Source organism: Gorilla gorilla, chromosome 4, assembly GCF_029281585.2.
Source record: "Gorilla gorilla gorilla isolate KB3781 chromosome 4, NHGRI_mGorGor1-v2.1_pri, whole genome shotgun sequence".
Classification (NCBI taxonomy): Eukaryota; Metazoa; Chordata; class Mammalia; order Primates; family Hominidae; genus Gorilla; species Gorilla gorilla.
The window spans coordinates 85,128,129-85,142,839 of record NC_073228.2 but is presented as its reverse complement, the minus strand read 5'-3'; the positions used below and the strand labels follow the sequence as shown (position 1 = coordinate 85,142,839).

Genomic DNA, 14,711 nt, shown 5'->3' with positions numbered 1-14,711 from the left:
CTTGAAACAAAAACACTGAGAAGTTGGAAAGACAGCTGACGAAAGTATTAACAAAATATTAAAATAAGAAAATTCAAGCCTGACTTTTCCCTATAGAAAACAATTGTAACCATCAAATCAAGTGAAATATTTCACAGTTTAGTAGTTTAGTAGTATCCCTTCTCTTTCATGTTGCACTTTGTAGGCTGTAAAAGAAAAAAAAATGTTGAATTATCTTTCATTGTGGCAAATATGAAGGCAAAGCCCTGACAGAATTTCTTAGCAAATAATAATAATAATACCTTAAATGAACAAAATCCACATTTTCATCTTTAAAGTAGTGACAGTTTTACTGTTACAGGAAGAATACAAATTATGGTGTTGGATTGCTTTAGGCTATAACATCACTGCCCATCTCTAATTTTTCTAGTCTTGTGATGTTGCTGTGACACATGAAACATTTTCAGCTTTTCTATGTCATCACTCTTCTCTGATTTGTGAGGGATTTCTCTCTGTGTGCATTCTCTAAAGGGCTGACTTTAAAGGGATGATATGATATACACAGCAGCCTTTAGTGCTGTACAGATTTTTATACTACATACCTTGCTGCAAATTAAGCCTTTTTCCAAGGATGAGGCCACAAGCACTAGGTGCTGGGTGTTTGGTGCAGCTACCACACTGCGTGTGTGTGCATGTGTGCGTATTTTAAGGGAGAGAGAGAATGAACAACAGCTGTCTCAGACACATGTAATCAAAAAGACTAAACATTAAAAACAGATCCAAGAGGCTGCATTACAGCTTTCTTTACTGGAAAAGAGAATAAGGCTTAATTGAAAGGTTTAACTGGAAGATAAAGTCTCTCTGCTCGTCAAGTTGGAGACTGACAGGGTGAAACAAAGGGTTAGGTCAGGCCCTTGCCAAACAGCATCTGACCGTGAGCTTTATGGAGTGGAAACATATTCCTTTTTGTAATTCTTTTTTCCTTTTGTATGCTCTGCCCTTAAAGGAAAACCTGCGATCTGCCTGCACAAGATACACCCTGAGGGGAGGGAAGAGAATCGAGGTAGAGATTTGAGCAGGTTCAGCTGAAGAAATCAGAAAGCAGGCAAAAGATAGTGGGACAGTTTAAAACACAGGACACACAAGCCATCTGCAGGGTGTGCAAAGCTACACACATTCAACAGTGCTCTGTGCTAGGCTCAACATTCTCAATATCTGTTTTCCCAATCCCTCCACCTTGGTAGAAACCCAAACTCTCCTCTCTCCTCAGGATACACCTTACTTCTCTATCAGCCCCCTGGATACTCATTCTCTCATACCCCACACGCCAAGGGATCAATTCAGTATCTCACAGTTTCCTTCCTTTCCCAGCGATGATCATACTCTTCCAATTTCCAGCAGAAATTGCCCAACGTTTCCTGGCCAATGCTCATCATCTTTGCCCACAAACCTGTCCTCATTCATCATTTCTTCTCCCAGTGAGTGACATCGTCCAAGCTAGGGGCCTGAGAGATGTGTTAGATGCCAACCTAGTCTAATACTGCTCACATCCAGATAGTCACAAAGTCCCTTGAAGTCTACCCCCTACATCTCTGGAGAACCTTCCTCGTTTCTTCCCAAATGTCATAGTCTAGGTCCTGTGGGTATTAGGCTTAGTCAAGGATGGGAAGACCCTTGGAAGATATACAACTGGATCCATGTCCAGGCCATGACTATCTCCTAACTGCTGATACTTTGCTTGGTCCATGTTCTAGCAGATGAAACATTGAAAAGTTGTCTTTTCAGCTAACAAGCCCTAAGGACTCATAATCAACCAGGTCAGTTTTTGATTGTCCTAGTGTCTACAACTAAATCAACCATGATGGACACTTATGGACAAGAAAACAAAGAAGAAATATCAGGTTATTTTTTATGTCCAGAGTTCCATACTCAAGTAGCAACCACATAAAATAAGCATAGACTTAACTACTATGAAAAGGCTCTGGCCTCAACTCAACCAGACAAAAACAAGACTGGGTCTCGGTAGCAGCGTCCCCTGAACTAGTGCCATAACATGTGGTAAAATGATATCCTAAATGTGCCCGTGTTCTAGAAATGCAGTATTGGCCAATGGTAAGCAAAACATTAAAATGAGCTTCTTGGACTGGTCAAAGCTTCAAAATGAAAAATGTTAATTCCAAAACGATTTTTTTTTTCTGGGCCAGATCTAAAGGAGAAAACATGCAATGGGACATCCCAGAAAATGACCCTACGATTCTCTGAAGGCAAAGTGGGGCAAGTAGATTCTGCTCTGAGATACGAAAGCCAACAGAACAATGTGATTTTCATAGCACACAAAGACAGCACACCCAGGCTGGTACTAAAAAGCCATCCCAGGAAAACAAAAGTAAATGAGAGAAGGGGTTCTGAGCAGTCTTTGTATCTAAGTGGCATCTACAGGAGGATTTGTAGCTCAGAAAAGAACATCTCATGCTAAACTAATCAAAAGTTTTGATTTTTTAAAAAAGGATCAATAAAACCATAAATATTGAGTATTTAAAACTTTTATATTAGAAAGGCAGCAGTACTGAATTAATGCCATCAGACTGTCTTTCAAGGGTGAAATGTTAAGTCAACCAACCATAATTAATTAATTGTGTTTTATTACAATGCCAAGCAAAAATGGCTGATCAATTCTTGCTCTGAATCAGCTTCATTAACTTTCTGGCTTTGTTCATACATGAACAAAATCAAGGTGAATTTTGCAGATCCAAGTTTAAACCAAAAACTCAACTTAATCAAGCTTAGATCAAAAAGTTTTCTTCCTTGATTTAGAAAACAAAAATTTAAGAAATAACTCAATGCAAAACAGAAAATATAAAAACACAGTATAAAGCAGTGAGATTAAAAGAAATTATCAAAGAACCCAGTCCTAGGTCTCAAGTCAAGGGAAAAGCAAACCTAATAGACCAAAAAGTCAAAACATCAAGAAAAAAAGTCAATTATTAACCAAATCTTCAAATCTAAAAAGAAAAGAATTTTCACCATTGTATCATCTAAACCACTTAAGTGGTTTCTAAAGTCTGTCTCCTGACAAGATCACACATGCCCTGGTTTTGACTGTATGTCGAACACCACCAAATAATTACTGACTCAGTTTCCTGTAGATGACAAAATGCATTCCTGGGACAGAAAAAAGATTTCTTACTTGGAATCTAATCAACTTTAAAGCAATTTGCATTATTTGTGTTTGGTTCACCAAAATATTTGCTTGGCAACTACAAAGGCATTTGGGCTACTGATGGTACCTGCTCTCCTGGAATGAAAAAGATAGGAAAACAGGCATGTTTTAAATTATGTATTTTAATTCCTAGGTAGAAAGGAATAGAGATTGCAGAAAGGAAAAGATTGTGTCTGGAAATGACCCAAGGGCTCTATCTTGCCAGCTTGATGCTTCTTTCATCTTTGAAGGCCTGACTTTCTTTCTACAGCAAGTCATTCTGCATTAGTCCTAAGTCTGGATCAAAACCCTCAAACAGAGAGCACCAAGAGCAAGGATGGCTGAACCATGTGCCGGGGTCATGATGACTCGTGGCAAGCTCTCCTGGGGTCCACATGGAGAGCGGCACTTAGTCGCCAGCCCCATGCATCTCAGAGAAAGAAAAGGAACTGAAATATTTTGCAAATAACATCTTCTACTCTCAACCCTAGTCTCACATTAATCTACTTTCGTCTTTGAATGAGGAAAATAAAAAAAAAAGAACAAGAAAAGACTGTAGTGATAAAGAGGATAACGAAGAGAAGTACAATATTGAACATTAGCTAAAGGTTCTGAAGTCCAAACCCAATTCAACTTGGGTTTGAATCCCAGATCTGCAGCTTAACAACTTTGTGTTAGAACTTGGCCAATCTGCCTGTCACAAATTTTTGTTTTCTCCTCTGTAAAACGGGGGTAATAATATCCTATTAGCTTATTGTGAAGAATAAAAAAAGATAAGCACATAAAACACTTGGCACACTGCTTGTCAGAGAAGGTGGTAAATATAAGTAGCTGAAGAGGGTGGGGAGAGTAGAGGTGAGGAGAGGGAAGGGGAGGGCAGACTTTCAGAGAAAGCGTCAAGGGTTCAAAGAACAGCCTGAACTCACTCAGAATAAATACCTCATTGTGTGTGTGTGTTTTTTTTAGATGGAGTCTTGCTCTCTCCCCCAGACTGGAGTGCAGTGGTGCGATCTTGGCTCACTGTATCCTCCAACTCCCAGGTTTGAGCAATTCTCCCGCCTCAGCCTCCCAAGTAGCTAGGACTACAGGCGTGTGCCACCATGACCGGCTAATTTTTATATTTTTAGTAGAGACGGGGTTTCACCATGTTGGCCAGACTGGTCTCAAACTCCTGGCCTCAGGTGATCTGCCCACTTCAGCCTCCCAAAGTGCTGGGATTACAGGCATGAGCCACTGTGCCCAGCCTAAATGCCTCATTCTTACAATCAAACTGAAGAAATCTCCTGATCACCTACTACATAATTAGCAATGCGCTTCACTCAGACATGAATGTGCCCCAATCCCTCTCCTCATTCTCAAGGTGTATACAATCCCACACAGGAAACAGAAATCTAACACATTCACTATATTAAAAAAGTAATGATAACCAGAATTGCTAAATCGCCCACGTGCAGTACACAATGCAAGTGCTGCAGCCATTTGAAGAGGGCGCCAGTGAGGGCTGACTTGCAGGGAGATGTCTCAGGGCGGGAGTGGTAGAGGGAGGAACAGACAGATGGAGAAGGGAAGGCTCATCAGGTGAAGAAAAAGAAAGCATGCCACAGCTAGAGTGTTGCCCCAAAATACCCAAGAGATGAGCAAGACAAGAGAGCAGGGAGTAGTGGAGCAACAGCCTGGATTAGGGAGTGGACAGACAAAAAGCAAGAGCTTGAGAGCCATGGGAAACAAAACTGAACCAGGTTTAGGGATTGAATAGGAAAATAAAAGAGAGGGACCTGCCTTGTATCTCTTTCAGATTTCTAGTTCCCGTTTAAGACCCTGTACACACATTTCCACCTTCCTGATGTTTCTTAGGGGGAAGCGAAATCACACTGTTCTGTTTCTTTAAATAGAGGATGTCATCCCCTTCTTTTGATAACCAAGATGCACAGAGCAGGGTTTACAAATGTGGGCTAGGCTAGGGCCATATCCCAGCTCTGTGGCTTACTAGCTGTGTGACCTCAGGCAGGAAAACTAACTTTCCAGGCCTCAGTTTCCTTATCTGCAGACAGGGGGGAATTATAATGCCCCTCTTGCCGATTGTTGACAGAGTAAGTGAGTCAATAAATTCAATACATTCTGTAATTGAAAAGCACATATGATAGTCCTTGGCAGACAGGAAGAAATCCACAAAAGTGACTACTACTACTACTTATTATTATCATTGTATCTATTACCATTAATCTTTAGCTGGAATGTAGCCATGGAAAGCTCAGATAATGACCTCACACATGACTAAGGAACAGGTACCAGGAGAAAACTCATCTTAGAGTTGCAAGTTCTTCCAAAACTGCCACCAACAGTGATAACCCCAATGCAGGACCCAGACAATCAAGTACTACACAGGAAGACTGAGCCTATACCTGGCTTGGTGAATGGCCTCCATCCACTCTTTACCATCCTGCTCCTCCTCACAGCGCAGCTCCAGTGGCTTCTGACCTTCATGGCCAAAAAGAACAGTAAAGTAATACTGGAAAGAAAAAAAAACACAAAAAATTTAGTTCTATTTTTCAAGCACAACAGCATAATAACACAGTATTTGCCTACAAAGGGTATATATTTACAAAATGCATCAGTGCTTATGCAAATTTTATTTCAAAATGTAACATTTCACTCTGGGTCCAGTTGGCAACGACTCTGCACCTAGAAGATACCACGGACTGCATCTTAACACACCTCAGTAAGGGTCAACCCTTAACACTCCTTTAATGTACCTTTCTATAATGTACAAAAAAGAATATTGCACAAATTCGGCTATGCAGATAAATGAAAGGTAATATGATATTTTCCAAAAGGTTTTCCTTTTTTGTGGTGTGATAAAGCTGCAGGAATGCAGAAGTCTACATCACTGCACTAGCTAATTTTATTATCTGTTCTATTCTATATCTGTTCTCCATTCTGGGAAGCAATATGCCTATAATTATGCAGTCCAATTGCTGCCATTTGCCTCTTCTGCAACCTTAGCAGATGTCATCAATTGCTTATACCCCTGTTTTCCCAGAGGTAGCCTTGCAATTCTGTTCAACACAGTATTCCAGAATGCATACTTGACGCGGGAAAGGAAATGTAATTGCCATCCTAGGGGTCAAGATGTGATCAGAATTTCTTTTTGGTAGAGGTGTAACGTAAGTTATTGTTGGATGAAAGGAACTGGGCTCAAGTAGGGAAAATACTGGCATTTATCAGGGGTAAAATAATTTCTCTCATATAAGCCTTATTCATAATCACCAAAAACTGGAAACAACCTAAATATCCTTTAATCGGTGAGTGAATAAATAAATGCAATACATCCAAACAATGCAATGCTACTCAGCAATTAAAAAAAAGAAGAATTCTTGATAAAAACAATAACATGGAGCAAAAGCATCAGGTTGAATAGAAAAGTCAGTCTCAAAAGGTTACATACTATATATGATTCCTGTTGTGTGATATTCGTAAAATAGGGATAGAGAACAGATCAGGGGTTTCCAGAGGTCAGGGGTGGAAGTGTGTGACCACAAAGGAATCGCATAAGGGAGCTTACGCAGTGATAAAATGGTTCTGCATACTGATTATGGAGGTTACGCAAATCCAAGCATGTGTTTACATTCATAGAACTGTGCACCAAAAAAGGGACAATTTTATACTATAAATACGAAGATAAAAATTTGTAAATGGCTTCTCAGGATTCCACAACAGAGATAATCATATAACCAAGATTCAAAGACTCCCAAACTCATGCTAGTTTACTAAACCACTACATGTTCCAGCAAAGACAGACATGGAATGGGGAACTTTACAACAAGCAGAGTCCTCAGATCACAGTTCTAAAACAGAAATTTTTTACAATCAGCTTGGAATAATCTATGTTAAGATGTGGAGAATTCTCATGTAAAATACGCAGAAATATATATGTATATTGAGTTTAGAGTGTGCTTTGAATTAGACAAAGTGACAGATGTCTTGAGTTGAAGATGCATTGCCCTTCGGCAATATTCACGAATAACAGTACACCCAGTAGATCACGATCAGTCAGTACAATCTCAGATTTTTTTTTTTTTTTTTTTTTTTTTTTGAGACGGAGTCTTGCTCTGTCTCCCAGGCTGGAGTGCAGTGGCGTGATCTCAGCTCATTGCAACCTCCGTCTCCCTGGTTCAAGTGATTCTCCTGCCTCAGCCTCCTGAGTAGCTAGGATTACAGGCATGTGCCACCACGCCTGGCTACTTTTTGTATTTCTGGTAGAAACGAAGTTTCACCATGTTGGTCAGGCTGGTCTCGAACTTCTGACCTGGTGATCTGCCCACCTCAGCCTCCCAAAATGCTGGGATTACAGGCGTGAGCCACTGTGCCTGGCCAATCTCAGACATTTTTAAGTCGTAATTGAACACATGGGCTATCTGAAGATATGCTCTAGCCTATAAAGTTTCAAAATGCTTTAAAACAAGCCACTAGATCCAGAAAAACTAATAGTGCTTCCAGAGTTAATGCTCATCTCTACCCCATTTTATTTCCAAGTCCCTTAGGATATGTCCTCTACAAGTTCCTAACCACTGTGAACCAAAGTATGGCAAAGCAGTAAACCAAGCTGAAGGAAAATCCCAAACTGGGTGAAACATACATCAAGCTAAAGCAGGGGGAGAAAAAAGGAATCCTCAGGTGTAGAAACAAAAATGAGAGGCAAAGCCATAGCAAAAAGCACAGGAACCAAGGTTCTAACATCCAAGGGGGTGGGGGCCTTGGCCCCCATGGTCTTGGCCCTGTGCAGGGCACCAAGTTGGAGCTAAGATCCATGCATAACATCAGGACATATGAAGGGTTACCACCTCCGTGTAACAGAGACTAGAAAAACTCTCCCCCATCTCTACCATACACCAGGATAATTTCCAAATGCATCAGAAACGTTAATGCTCTATTGTATTGATAATTATTACAACAATATCAAATACTAGTTATAATATTACTATCAGTAGTAGTAAGACATTATAAAGTATCTTATTCCTCTTCTGCTTATTTCCCAACAATTCCATTTCCCTAATTGAGGAATAGTATCAAGTCACTTAAAAAAATAAATTAAGCATGGTGGCTCACACCTGTAATCACACCACTTTTGGAGGCTGAGACAGGAGGATCGCTTGAGCCCAGGAGTTTGAGATCATCCTGGGAAATATAATGAGACCCTGTTTCTACAAAAATAAAAATGAAAACATTGACTAGGCATGGTGGCATATGCCTATAGTCCCAGCTACTCAGGAGGCTGAGGTGGAAGGATTGCTTGAGCCCAGGAAGTCAAGGCTGCAGGGTGCAGTGAGCAGTAATTGGGCCACTGCAGTCTAGCCTGGGCAACAGAGCAAGACCCTGTCTCAAAACAAACAAACAAAAAAGTTAATGTAAAAAAAATTAAGCCATAGGAGTATTTTTTTAAATGAGTGAATGACACTATACCTCTGAATAGGACAAACTGTCCTAACTAGGACTCGAAATCCGGAAGCATTAAGACTAATGATTTGATTACACAAAAATAAAACACTTCCGCATAACAAAACTACCGTAAGCAATGCATAAAGACATGTGGGAAAAATATAAGCAATTTGTATAAAAAGGATAATATCATTAATAAATATAATCATGTGGTTTTTCTCCTTAGCCTATACATATGGTAAGTTATATTAATGGATTTACTAATATTTACAACCTCTGTGGTTGTATTACTTTTATGTATAAAGGTCTATATAGTTCATAAGTTGAAAGATGCATATGCTCTATATTGTTTTTTCTTTTTTGATTTATGTTTATATTAATGAGAGCCATTTTAAAATCCAATGTAATGGGGCACTTTACATTTTTTTCCATTTGTTCTGTCAGTTTTTGCTTTACATGTTTTAATGCATAATATAGATTATTGGGTGTGGACAAGTTTAGACCTGCTACACTTTCTAATGAATTAAATATTTTATTGATATAGTGGCCCTCTTTAGCCCAAATTATACATTTGGCATCATAGTCTAATTTTGTCTTTTGGTTAGTGTTTACTTATTATGTCTCTTCTATCACTTTATTTTTAATGTTCTCTTTTTATATTTTAGGTATATCCCTTTTAAATCACTTTTACAGTAACTCAATTTTTAAACATAAGCCTATCAGAAAGTTGGAAAAATCAAAATACAGTAAAATACTAGGAAATCTTTTAATATAACTTACCATATGAATAGGCTAAGGAGAAAAATTTTATTATCTAATTCTAAGGAAGAGTCAAATCCTGGTAAAAGTAAAACTTTAAAACTTTTAGAAAGTAATATAAGAGAATATCTTTATGATCTTGGGATGGAAAAGTATTTGTTAAACAAGACACAAAGCCCAAATCATAAAAAGATTGAAAATGTTGATTGCATTAAAATGTAAAACTTTTATACAACAAATGATACCCATAAAAGTGAAAAGACAAGCCACAGATTTGAAAGACATACTTGCAACACATTTTACTGAAAAAAATTAGTGTCAAGAATATAGGCTGGGCACAGGGGCTCATGCTTGTAATCCTAGCAATTTGAGGCGCCAAGGCAGGAGGACTGCTTGAGTCCAGGAGCTTGAGACCAGCCTGGGCAACATGGCAAAGCCCCATCTCTACAGAAAATTTAAAAATTAGCCAGATATGGTGTCATGCACCTGTGGTCTCAGCTGCCTGGGAGGCTGAGGCAGGAGGACTGCTTGAGGCCAAGAGTTTGAGACTGCAGTTTGCCATGGTTCCACCACTGCACTTCAGCCTAGGCAACATAGAGAGACCCCATCTCTACAAAAAAAAAAAAAAAAAAAAAAGCAAATATTTACAAATCAATATTTTTTTAAAACTCAATATAAATACAGGCAAAGGATATGAACACACCATACCCAGACGATGAGACAGAAATGATTAATAAATTTTAAAAGACATTTAATTGTACTCATAATCAGGGAAATGAAAACTGAAAAAAAAAAGTTCATTCCCATTAGATGGACAGAAATTGAAACACCTGACAATACTGTTGACAAGGAGACAGCACTGGAAAGAATTATATACTATGGCTGCACAAATTGGCACAAGCCCTTTGGAAAGCAATTTGACAAAACCTGGCAAAGCTGATGATGCACATATCCTCTCACCTTAGCAATATCCCTCCTCCACATATACCATAAAGAAACAATCACATATTGGTACAAGTAAACATATCACATTTTATAATTACAAAAAAACTGGAATCAATCTAAATGTCCACCAACAGGAGAAAGGATAAATACTACAAGGCATATCTGTATAATTATATATCATAAAGCAATTAAAATGAATAATTAGAGCTACAAGGAACAGCATAGATGAACCAACTCAATGTTGAGCAAAAAATCTTTCTGACTATATACAGTATGATATCATTTCCATAAGGCTTAAAACTATGCATATCAAGCTATTTTTAGATATGTATATAGTTAGAAAAATATAAAGAAGTACAAGGAAACATAAACATTAAACTGAAGATAATGGGTTTCTCTAGGGGAGAAAGGATAGCAAGAGGTTTCAAGGAGGGGTACATGGGATTTCAACTGAATTTTTCTTCTTAAAAAAAACCTTTTTATTTTGACTTTTTTTAATCTTCAAAAATGTTCCGAGAGCACAATAAAGACTTCACCTACGTGCACCTTTTAACATTTTTTGCCTCATTTGTAATCTCTTTCTCTCAATCATTTCACATAAACAATTTTGTATTGATCTTTTTATATCCCAGGTTGAGTGAAAGTACACAAATATTAAACTTTCTTTATATTTGTATCTTAACATTGTGTAATAAATTTAAAACAAATAACTAAAGATCCACACAAAGGGACATCATCATGAAATTTCAGAAGAGGACTGACAAAAAGAGGATCCTACAATCTTCCAGAGAGAGACATAAAATAAAGAAGCCACATAAAAAGGATGTGAAATTAGGATAGCATTGAAGTTGCTGGAAGAAAGTAGAGCAACACCTTTAATATCATGAGGAAAAAATATATTCCACATAGAATTCTATATTCAACTAAACTACCAATCAAGTATTAGGGCAGAATACATATTTTTTAACAGTTTGAAAAATATTCCTTGTAGAATCCTGATATGGTTTGGCTGTGTCCCCACCCAAATCTCATCTTGAATTGTAAGCTCCCATAATTCTCATGTGTTGTGTGGATCTGGTGAGAGATAATTGAATCATGGGGGTGGCTTCTCCCATACTGTTCTCATGATAGTGAATAATTCTCATGAGATCTGATAGTTTTGTAAATGGGAGTTGCCTTGCACAAGCTCTCTCTTTTGTGACTGCTATGTAAGACATCCCTTTGCTCTTCCTTCATCTTCTGCCATGATTGTGAGGCTACCCCAGACACATGGAACTGTGAGTCCATTAAATCTCCTTTCTTTGTAAATTACCCAGTCTCGGGTATGTCTTTATTAGCAGCATGAGAACGAACTAATACAAATCCCTTCCTAAGGAAGTCCTTGTATGTATTCTTTTGCAAATAAAGGGATTAACTAAGAAATAGAAATACAGAGGGCTCAGGAAACTATGGTTCCAACACAGGAATGTAACATAGGAAAATCTCTGAATGACAGCTGTACAGAAGATCCAGACAGAAATCAGCCCAATTTGGACAAGATGGGAGTATCTAGAAGGGAAGCCACTAGGGATTAAAAAAAATTGATAAAATATCTGGAATAGGTATACAATGTCCTTAAGTATTTGGTGAAAAAATTATAGTTAAGAGTGGCACAGATATATTAAAATATTTATCAAAAAATAAGGACATACAAATAGAAAACTAAGCAAATTGGATGTGGGGGGTGGCAATTATTAATTCCAGGAAGAAAACACAAACTTATCTAGAAAAGTAAAAATAGTGTATATTATTTGGCTATGCAGTAAACAATATTTCCAATGATAGTGTTAATAACAATTAATTAATAACAATATTTCCATCATAGTGTTAATCAAAATTACTGATTTTACCAAAATTATTGACATAATTATATATACAGAACAGGAGAGTGGGAGGCAGAAGGTAAGAAGATGGCAGGAGGAAAATAGAGCTAAATCCGCAATGACTATAACAGTTCACCAGGAAATATTTAAAATTCATAACCCAAGAAATACCTCTATAAGCATATTATTTTAAAATATGAAGGTAAGTACCAGGAAAAGAAAAAAGACCAAAATGAAAAACATTTGCCTCTAAATTATCCTTTTCATCTAAGTTTTCAAATTATTTTCTTCATAACATTTGTTGGTACATTTTCTCCATGTTTAATATTATTTGTGCCTTTTTAAAAAAATGGTAATTCTAAAAATGTCTTCTGAAATAAGTAGGACTTCTTGATTATTGTTGTTGTTTTTCTGTTTTATTAATTTCTTCTCCATATTCCTTTTTACATCTGTTATTTGGATATTTGTTCTGCAGTTCTAGCTTCTTGAATTCAGTGCTTGAGTTCTCAGCCACAATCTCTTCAAATATTACTAATTTGCCATGCCCCCTATTCCTTCTTTCTGTAACTCCCATAGGATGCATGTTTGAATCTTTCAATCCACTGCCTATATGCCTTAACAACACCTTTACATTCGTATTTTCCATTTCTTTATCTCTCTGTTCACTGTATTGAATTATCTAAGAGTTTCTTCTAATTCACCAATTCTCTATTCAGCTGTATCTAGCATAAACTTAGCCAGTCTATTAAGTTTTTTTTTTAATTTTGTTTTAATTATACTTTAAGTTCTAGGATACATGTGCACAACATGCAGGTTTGTTACATATGTATGCATGTGCCATGTTGGTGTGCTGCACCCATTAACTTGTCATTTACATTAGGTATATCTCCTAATGCTATCCCTCCCCACTCGCCCCACCCCACGACAGGCCCCGGTGTGTAATGTTCCCCACCCTATGTCCAAGTGTTCTCATTGTTCAATTCCCACCTATGAGTGAGAACACGCGGTGTTTGGTTTTCTGTCCTTGTGATAGCATGCACAGAATAATGGTTTCCAGCTTCATCTATGTCACTGCAAAGGACATGAACTCATCATTTTTTATGGCTGCATAGTATTCTGTGGTGTATATGTGCCACATTTTCTTAATCCAGTCTATCATTGATGGACATTTGGGTTGGTTCCAAGTCTTTGCTATTGTGGATAGTGCTGCAGTAAACATACGTGTGCATGTGTCTTTATAGCAGCATGATTTATAATCCTTTGGGTATATACACAGTAATGGGATGGCTGGGTCAAATGGTATTTCTAGTTCTAGATCCTTGAGGAATCACCACAATAGTTATACTAGTTTACAGTCCCACCAACAGTGTAAAAGAGTTTCTATTTCTCCACATCCTCTCCAGCACCTGTTGTTTCCTGACTTTTTTTTAATTTTTATTAAACTTTAAGTTTTAGGGTACATGTGCACAATGTGCAGGTTTGTTACATATGTATACATGTGCCATGCTGGTGCACTGCACCCACTAACTCGTCATCTAGCATTCGGTATACCTCCCAATGCTATCCCTCCCCCCCCCACCCCACAACAGTCCCCAGAGTGTGATGTTCCCCTTCCTGTGTCCATATGTTCTCATTGTTCAATTTCCACCTATGAGTGAGAATATGTGGTGTTTGGTTTTTTGTTCTTGTGATAGTTTACTGAGAGTGATGATTTCCAATTTCATCCATGTCCCTACAAAGGACATGAACTCATCATTGTTTATGGCTGCATAGTATTCTGTGGTGTATATGTGCCACATTTTCTTAATCCAGTCTATCATTGTTGGACATTTGGGTTGGTTCCAAGTCTTTGCTATTGTGAATAGTGCCGCAATAAACATACATGTGCATGTGTCTTTATAGCAGCATGATTTATAGTCCTTTGGGTATATACCCAGTAATGGGATGGCTGGGTCAAATGGTATTTCTAGTTCTAGATCCCTGAGGAATCGCCACACTGTCTTCCACAATGGTTGAACTAGTTTACAGTGCCACCAACAGTGTAAAAGTGTTCCTATTTCTCCACATCCTCTCCAGCACCTGTTGTTTCCTGACTTTTTAATGATTGTCATTCTAACTGGTGTGAGATGATATCTCATTGTGGTTTTGATTTGCATTTCTCTGATGGCCAGTGATGGTGAGCATTTTTTCATGTGTTTTTTGGCTGCATAAATGTCTTCTTTTGAGAAGTGTGTTTCCTGACTTTTTAATGATCGCCATTCTAACTGGTGTGAGATGGTATCTCATTGTGGTTTTGATTTGCATTTCTCTGACGGCCAGTGATGATGAGCATTTTTTCATGTGTCTGTTGGCTGCATAAATGTCTTCTTTTGAGAAGTGTCTGTTCATATCCTTCACCCACTTTTTGATGGGGTTGTTTGATTTTTTTCTTGTGAATTTGTTTAAGTTCCTTGTAGATTCTGGATATTAGCCATTTGTCAGATGGGTAGATTGTAAAAATTTTCTCCCATTCTGTAGGTTGCCTGTTCACT

The 14,711-nt window shown here is 37.9% G+C and overlaps 1 protein-coding gene across 4 annotated transcripts in view; it reads right to left on the bottom strand.

Moving 5' to 3' along the window:
- Window positions 1-14,711, bottom strand: part of RASGRF2 (Ras protein specific guanine nucleotide releasing factor 2) — a 269,681-nt gene that overhangs the window by 180,965 nt on the left and 74,005 nt on the right. For 3 of the 4 annotated variants that reach the window (XM_055386143.2, XM_055386145.2, XM_004058629.5), the window contains exon 2: window positions 5,581-5,687. In XM_055386143.2, the coding sequence (XP_055242118.1) occupies window positions 5,581-5,687 (107 nt within the window). Of the gene's footprint in view, window positions 1-5,580; window positions 5,688-14,711 lie in introns of those variants that run through there. The other variant, XM_055386148.2, reaches the window with a different exon arrangement.